The following is an 8,684-nucleotide window of genomic DNA, read 5'->3' as shown; positions in this document are numbered from 1 at the left end:
ATAATTAAACTGAACTACAGCCAATGCAGAAAATGTAAGATGGAGCTGGACAAGATGAGCAGCAGGGTACTTGCTCTGGAACATTGAGAAAAAAAAAACATAGCAGACTGTCAATGGCAAGTGTGTTTTACATGCTTAACAAAGTTCAACACTAAGGCATATATTTACACACAATGAATACATCCACACACATTGTCCAATCGGAATGCAACTCATCTTTCAAAGAAGACAAGGTAAAATAGTAGAACAGCCAAAAACATGTTAAAATGCATATAAAGGAACATGTTTGCTTGCATCATTTTTACTTTTGAATAACTTACCTGCACAGAGGGATATTTAGACATGTTTCAGCAGAAAGCCTGTCCAATTAGAGTTCTTTCTTTAAGATGTTTGCGCTGGTAAATGCTTACAATTAACAGCATGTTCCTATCATGGGTTTTCCATATGCTTCTGTCTCTTTTGTTATCAGTAAGTCCAGTCACTGAATTTTCTGCCTGCTATGTACAGTTTTGAATAAATAAATTAGGATTAAGGATGTTAATAAACTCAAGGAATTGGATGGATTGGAACTTGTTCACTACTGTTCCATCACATAAAGATGTCATCCATATGGTGGTCCTATTTTATAAAACACTGAAAATTGTTAAGTGTATGACTTTTCCATACTACTACCTTTGGTTTGCAAAAATACTGAATATTTAAAACAAAGAAATTGTTGTGCAAATCTTGTTCAGTCAAAGTGAGAGTGGCATTTGTGGGGGTGAAGGCATCGGAAGAAATACTGGAGTGAATCTATGCCCTGTGAGTGAGGTATGTCAGTATACAGGCTGGTAATGTCAGTATTGACTAGAATCATTTCATCAGTAGGGCCAGATGACATGTTACATCTCAGCTATCTTTCACACCTTGCAGGAAAGGTACACCACATGCTTCATCACACTCAATAAAAGCAGAAATGGGTTCCATCAAAAAATGTTAAAAATGCTTTTTTTGTTTACATTACTGGGCACTTCTTTGAACGTACAGTCCACTTAGTTTTAGTTATTTTTGGCTGATAACAGATTTGACACATGAGCTTTACAACTAACACATTCATTCTTTCAACAAAAGGGTTGTTTCTCTTATACTTAGCATGTATAGCTTTTCTGTCTACATACGGTGTTCATGTTAAAATCGCATAAATGATGGTGACACATTTAACACTAGGTACACCAGGCAGATCTAAGTCTCATACAGGTCATAAAGGTTTTGTAACTTCACAGGTTGATAACAGGTAGTGTAGATGCCAGGCATAGACTGCATGGTATATTGTGTGAAACAGGAAGGCCTTAAGTTCACATGTGAAATTGTTCTTGCACTCTATATATAGAGAAATTAACACAGCTATGTATTTCCAGCATGTTTTTTTATGAAAGATGGCAGTGTTACACCTCATTTATCAATGTAACAATAAAATCTGGGTTGTGCTTGTAACTCCAACAACGATTCCAAACGAAGCACAGCTGTTTTGATTAACTGATTAACATTGAATGAAACAGAAGAAGCAGCAATCATCGGCCTAAACAGTCACTGACCTCACCATGCTTTTGTTTGTTTCGCCTGATTAAAAGAGTGTCAGTTACCTTAGTAATTGGTACGTTTTGTCAGGTAATGGCCTGTCTCATCATTGTGGTAGCATTCTTTTTCTTCACATTATGTTAAAGAATTTAAACAAGACAACACTAAAACATACAATCAAATTAATGATTACAAAGATGGCACTTTCATCTTAAAAACGTGCACTGTCATGTGATGCAAGCTTTGAGCGTGAGACCCTTGAACAAACAAGTTTTTTAAAAAATGAAAAAAAATGCATACAATTAAGTAGAAAGGGCTGTTGGCTGGTATGGATTACTCAAATAATGAACTGATTTATAATAAATCAAACAGACAAATGAAAAATAGCTAACATAAATGATCAGTTTACAGCAACGTTTCTGCCTCCTCTATTTAAAACTGATGAGTTGCCACTGATTAAATGATTGACTGCTGAAATGACTGATTGAATGGCTGATGAAATTCCGGGGGGATCAAAGGCCACATTCAGACTGCGGCAGTATTTGCTTTAGGAAGCCCCTAAACCTCAGCAGCAACCCAGATTTCATTGCACTACATTTGACTTTACATCAGGTTTAAACGTGTCTTAGTCATGACAGTGTAATCAGTGGTAATATAAATTACTCCTACGACTACTAAGTCTTCAGAAAGGGAATCTGTGTCTCTATGGCAACTGTTGGACTGACAGAGGGCCAAGAGTCCTTCAGCATCCCCATCTTCCACTCCGATACATTTAAACCAATAGATGGCACTGTGCGGTCATAAGTGATAGCTGCTCTCTTCATCTGGTCATCTAAATTGTTTCTGTTTATCAGCGACACCCACAAACAAAACAAAGTGCTTCTTAAGTAGTCCATACTTTTAGGTTATATGTTGTATGTAATAGGTGCCATACCTGTTGAGTGAAGAATGACCTTTCTGACTGTTTTTAAATATATCTGTCAGTGGTGGAAGTTGACTAAAAAATCAATTACACGCCAACAGGCTTTTGATTTAGCCATCAACTTAAATTATATTATCTCCCTAATGTTCAGTACAAGAACATGTTAAGAGGATTGATAAATGTCATAAAAAGATTAATCAAATAGCAGAGATGAATGAAACCACCACTGGTTTAAGCATGGCTGCCGGTTTAAAGATTATGAGGACTGTAATTTAATCAGATTGGAGTCACTGCAGTCAGCATACCAGTTCACATCTGGATACCAGTTCAATGCAGTTCAGAAGGGTTATAAACCTACACTGGGCTGTAGGTCAGTGTTTACACCTTTTAAAACCTTTCTATTTTTTGTCAAGAAACTATGCTTTAGTAGTCTGACAGGACAGGGCAGACCTGGTCATTTCTGAAGCCAATTAACTTAAGGGGATATTCACTTATTTTTCCTGCTCACATTCATTTCTATTATTTCTGTTATTTTCTATTATTGTTTCTGGTGGCATTGTACACATCAAGCTGTTTAGCCATATAAACTAGGAATGGCGATATCATATACATTTGTGAAAATCAATAATATCAACTCAAGTCATCATCCCTTACTCTAATTCTACTTCCAAACAATTAAATAGCGTGACACAACTCAAAGTGCCTGTATTCTCATAAAGAAGATGGTCAGATTTGGATAAGATTGTGTGAAGCCAGATCTTATTCACAGTGGCAAGGACCATTAATCAGATGTGCCCCACTTATCTTAACTGGACACTTTAATCCTCTCCTGAGGCATTCTCAGGGGGCTGGACTTTGTTTTCCACATTTCTTTTATGCATCTGTCATCAATCTCAATCATACACACATATACTTACCTACTCATACATGGATATTATGCTTTCTTACCAAATAACAATTTGGCCATCTTCATAGTTCAATGGCATTTACGGTCCAGTAAATTGATCATTCATAAAAACACGAAGACCCCAATAACATCACAACTTGAGGACAGGACCAAACATGTGGGTTTAGCCATGAATTGTGTGCTACCAACATGTAACATACAATTAAAGGCAAAATTGCGAATCTGTAAAACAGACACAAAACGGTTTAATTGCAACTAATAATACGAATTTCTAACGTATCGAACGTATCTAAAATACTTCACCAAAGTATCCCATCTCAATCGGTGCCTTCGAGAAGTTTGCTGAACCCCCCCTTAATCATGAAGATCTCCAAATTATTTTTTGCACAACAAACTGGAATGTGTGTGAAATGTTATCCGACGTATTTTCAATAAAGGATGCTCTCGTTTGTTGTCCAAAACGTATTCAAATATGCGTCATGTATTTAAAAAGTGCCATACAGGAAGGAAAACATGGTTTACAAACAAACGTGACTTCCTTGACCATGTTGCGACTGTGAGCTGGATTGCTTCGTTTGATATGGACTGGCAAATGTTCCAGTACACGTTATGAGCGCAGCTGCCTGGTAAGTAAAGTTTACATAATTTTCGGCATCTTATTTGTACCACCACAGGGAGGCGTCTTGTTACTGCTGGGGCAGTAGGCTTCTCCTAGTCCTGAACACGCTTAATTTATAACGTAATCATGTTTAATTTTAATTGTATAATGTTGAATCTCAAGGCTCCAATTAATTTTACATAAACACAATGATAATCTCTAAATGGTACTTACTTGAGATCTTTTCAAAACGTAAACATTTTGGTAAACATTTTCCCTAACAAAGCCCATATCCGAGTTCTGCGTAGAGGTCCTTGGGCAAACTAGAAGGCGAATCCACTCGCCTTTGTCTCCGTCCAATGAGTTCACCGCATGAGCTTTCCATCAGCTGAACATGAACAGATCATGTTTTTCTCTGACCAATCATAAGCGTCGGCATCCAGTTTTTCCAGTTTATAAGTCTGAGTGTAAACCAGTATCTGGAGAAGAGAATGAGAGAGGAACATACGATACAGTTTAAACAGACGAACTGGAGTCAACGCCAGGCCCTTCTCTACTTCTTTAATTGTCATTCATTTCCAGGTAAAACTAAAGCTCTAAAGCTTTCATTCACTGAACTGCATTTTAACAAGATTGAGTAATGATGTGTCGGGTATGTTGCTCTGTGCTTTGTTTACTACATGTTTGCTGAGCAGGTCATTGTAATGTTTCTTATATAGCTGGGTTGTATTTTGGGAGAAAAAATAAATGCAAGCAAACTGATGCAATCTTGATTTTTGTGTGCGTTTATAGTTTTTTGTGTGTCAGGGTTCTTCTTCGGTCATTGATTCAGTGTTGCAACAATGTAATACTGTCAACAACTGCAATAATGTAACCATGACTACTACGGCAGCATGGATGTCACTGATGTAGCTACACTACAGCGCAAACCGCTTGGATTTAGATGTTTACTGTTAGCCAGTGTTTATGTGTAGTTTGCCTCTTTTGTTTGAATCGACTCTTCCATTTTAATGATTGCAATGTGGCCCGAATCGACCTGAAACAATGCCGTAAATATTCTTTGAAAATGATCATTTTAGCATTATCGCCGAGTCGATGTTGGTTTAAATACAGCTAATTAGACGAGAAATGTGCAGTTGGGGGCTGTCTTTGAATAAATGTATTCCTTTGTCTAGCCCCCAGATCTGGGAACACATTAGAAATGTTTCATTATCCTTCAAATATTCATCGAAGTTGAATTAGATTCACGAGTAGATTCTCGTATGTTTAAACCGTCGCTGTTTACATTCTGTTTGCACCCCTGCTATATCAACATGCGTTTCAATGTAATGCAGGATTTTTCTGATCAATTGCATTTCGTATTTGTAGGTCCATTATAGTAATAAAGATGGCCACATCTGCCAGCTCCAGCCTGAGTAAAGCTGTTAAACAGCAGTACATGGACCTTCCCCAGGGAGATAAAGTTCAAGCCATGTACATTTGGATTGATGGAACAGGAGAAGGACTTCGGTGCAAAACCAGAACCTTGGATTCTGAGCCCAAGACCATTGATGGTAAGCATTGGATTATGCTTCACCTAGCAGCCTTCAAGCTTAGCTAAGACTTACAACAGTTCCTTAGACTACACACTTTATTGCATGGAATGTTTGATCATGTTATGTTTAACCATGCAATGTTTCATCTTTAATTATCAGATTATGTGATGTTTAATCTAAAATGCTGATGCCACCAAGTCGATGCATGAAATTAAACTACTGGGTTGCAACCCTGGTCCTGAAAAGTTGTGGCAGTAGGTTTTGGCGGTTTGTATGTATTGACTGATGACCATAAGTCAGCTGACAAAATACAGAGTATGTTTGTGTGATTCTTAACTTTTTTCCCCTTCCTTAGATCTGCCTGAATGGAACTTTGATGGCTCCAGCACCTATCAGTCTGAAGGATCCAACAGTGACATGTATCTGATCCCGTCTGCTATGTTCAGAGATCCCTTCCGCAAAGACCCCAACAAGCTGGTCTTGTGTGAAGTGCTAAAGTACAACCACAAGCCTGCAGGTAAAAAAAAAAAAAAACATTGCAGGCTTGCATTGATATTTGCTGGCCATTGTTGGGAAATGTTTTGATAAGGAAGTTCATTTCCTTCTTTTCTTCACCTTTCAGAGACTAATCTTCGAATGACTTGTAAAAAGATTATGGACATGGTGAAAGATCAGCATCCATGGTTTGGCATGGAGCAGGAATACACTATCCTGGGAGTGGATGGGCATCCATATGGCTGGCCCTCCAATGGCTTCCCTGGTCCGCAAGGTGAGAATTATAGCTGATCTACATCTGAACATCCATGCTAAATTCTAGTTGACACCAAATTTAATTGGACTGGAAGTACATGACATAAACGTAACTGAATGTGTTCCTGCATGCAGGTCCATACTACTGTGGAGTAGGGGCAGATAAGGCCTATGGTAGAGATATTGTGGAGGCTCACTACAAAGCTTGCCTGTATGCTGGGGTGCAGATCTGTGGTACAAACGCTGAGGTCATGCCTGCACAGGTGAGAACATGCTGACACTCACTTTTGATGTGACACATTTAATTGATAAGAATTGTGCCAAACAAATTAGGAGTAAAGTTTGTGCTGAGATGCAGTTGAAAGACCAGTGTAACAATAGGGATTTCTTTGTTTCAGTGGGAGTTTCAGGTAGGCCCTTGTGAAGGCATCAACATGGGAGACCACTTGTGGGTCGCGCGTTTCATCCTGCACCGAGTCTGTGAGGACTTTGGTGTGGTGGCCTCATTTGACCCCAAGCCCATTCCAGGCAACTGGAATGGTGCCGGCTGCCATACAAACTTCAGCACCAAGGAGATGCGGGAAGAGGAAGGACTGAAGTAAGTGTGCCAATCACACAGCAGAGGCACTACAGAATTTGATCTGAGGTGGGATCGGGGTTTATGTGTTTGGATTGCTGTGAGTAAACCACCCGTATCATGCTTGCAGATTCATTGAGGAGTCCATCGAGAAGCTGAGCAGGAGGCATCGCTACCACATCCGTGCCTATGACCCCAAAGGGGGGCTGGACAATGCCAGGCGTCTGACTGGCCACCACGAAACCTCAAACATCCACGAGTTCTCTGCTGGCGTGGCCAATCGCGGGGCCAGCATCCGCATCCCACGCTCTGTGGGCCAGGATAAGAAGGGCTACTTTGAAGATCGCCGTCCCTCTGCCAACTGTGACCCTTACGCTGTGACGGAAGCCTTGATTCGCACATGTCTGCTTAATGAGGAAGGGGAAGAACCTGAGGAGTACAAGAACTAAACTTCTTCACACCCACTTCCATGGTCGTCAATTGGTACTGTAACGCTTGTTTGGTTCACTTGAAATCTTGTATGTCCAGTGGCAAGTTGACTGTTCAGCACAATACTAGGAGTGAAATTTGATCAAACTGAGACCAGGTGGAAGTTGAGCTGAGATGGGTGGGTGGCTTGACAGTATTGCCTGTCCTGATTTGTTAGAGAGTGAAGATTTATTTCAGTTCCCCACATCTGTGTAACTATCCATGGTTAAGTGACTAAAATTAATCTAAAGGTGTAGACAGGAGTTTACAACTGAGGTGATTTACGGGCAGAGGTTAGATTTCTCTTGATTCAGCTCAGATGATTAGTTATGTATTCATTTATTTGACCTGCTATTCAAGCATGTACTGTTATAACATGTTTAACTAACCAGAAAGTGTACATTTTTGTAAATGGCAACTTCTGTTATTAAATAGTCCATTTGGATTTTCCGCACTGGTTCATGTTGTATGGTATGTCTAAGGTGAGGGTCCAAATGCATTTGAGTGTTTAATATACATGTGGATCCCTTTGTCTGCCATGTGTAGAATTCATGAAGGACTCAATACCTTTTGCGTCTTGCTGTCTAGCTTTATAATATAGTTTTATGGCACCGGTTTTGGTAATTCCTTAAATTACTAAGCCTGGTGATTTTTATTGAAGCATTAAAACATTTTGTTATATTTTTACCACAATTATTGTCTTGGGTTTTCATTTCCCTCATGGTTCTGTGCAATTTTTGCATTCAGAAATAAGCTGATGGCATTAAAGAATGGATTTCCACACATTTGGGACTCAGGCTTTTTGAACTTATTGTCAACTGACAGCAAAGGAAAGAAATATTGTAGAATGTGCCCTGCCAAAGATGTTCTTTACAAATTTGGATGACTAACATATTTCAACACAAATTCACATGTTCATATTGATTCTTTCTGCACTTGTTATCTGTGCTCCATTACTCTGTGGGACAAAGCAGAAGGAAAATCAAAATGTGTGTTTTTTTTTTCTTGCCAATTTTGTTTCAAAGAGGTTACTGGAGATGTCAAGTTATTACATGCAGATCATTTGATGCAAATTTAAAAACTCTTGGAAGAGAGCACAGGCACTGGTTCTTGATACCACATGTTGCTACACATTGCACGTCAGCTCTCACTCCATCTGAGACACTAGAAAGAAATGAAGCACTCATGTCACTGCCTGGAATGCTCCCATAAATGCGCAAATAATAAGATGGAGCTGACACAGGCCTCGCTGTACATCAGCTGCACTTTAAAGGGAGAAATTGCTGTCGTCTCTGCTTGAATTTTGACGGCGATCATGACAACACTGCAACCTTTGTGTTGTCCACTCGGATCGTGCACAGAGGCCTTGT

The 8,684-nt window shown here is 39.4% G+C and overlaps 1 protein-coding gene across 1 annotated transcript; it reads left to right on the top strand.

Moving 5' to 3' along the window:
- Positions 1-4,382: 4,382 nt before the first annotated feature.
- On the top strand, positions 4,383-8,023 carry LOC118772433 (glutamine synthetase-like). Its single transcript, XM_036520757.1, has 7 exons — positions 4,383-4,566; positions 5,353-5,537; positions 5,875-6,036; positions 6,142-6,288; positions 6,405-6,532; positions 6,668-6,867; positions 6,977-8,023. Exons 2-7 carry the CDS (start codon positions 5,372-5,374, stop codon positions 7,293-7,295), a joined length of 1,122 nt encoding a protein of 373 aa, XP_036376650.1. The 5' UTR covers positions 4,383-4,566; positions 5,353-5,371; the 3' UTR covers positions 7,296-8,023.
- The last annotated feature ends 661 nt before the right edge of the window (positions 8,024-8,684 follow it).

This window comes from Megalops cyprinoides, chromosome 2 (genome assembly GCF_013368585.1).
Source record: "Megalops cyprinoides isolate fMegCyp1 chromosome 2, fMegCyp1.pri, whole genome shotgun sequence".
Taxonomy (NCBI): Eukaryota; Metazoa; Chordata; class Actinopteri; order Elopiformes; family Megalopidae; genus Megalops; species Megalops cyprinoides.
The sequence above is the reverse complement of the archived record's forward strand: the minus strand, read 5'-3'. Positions and strand labels throughout refer to the sequence as shown.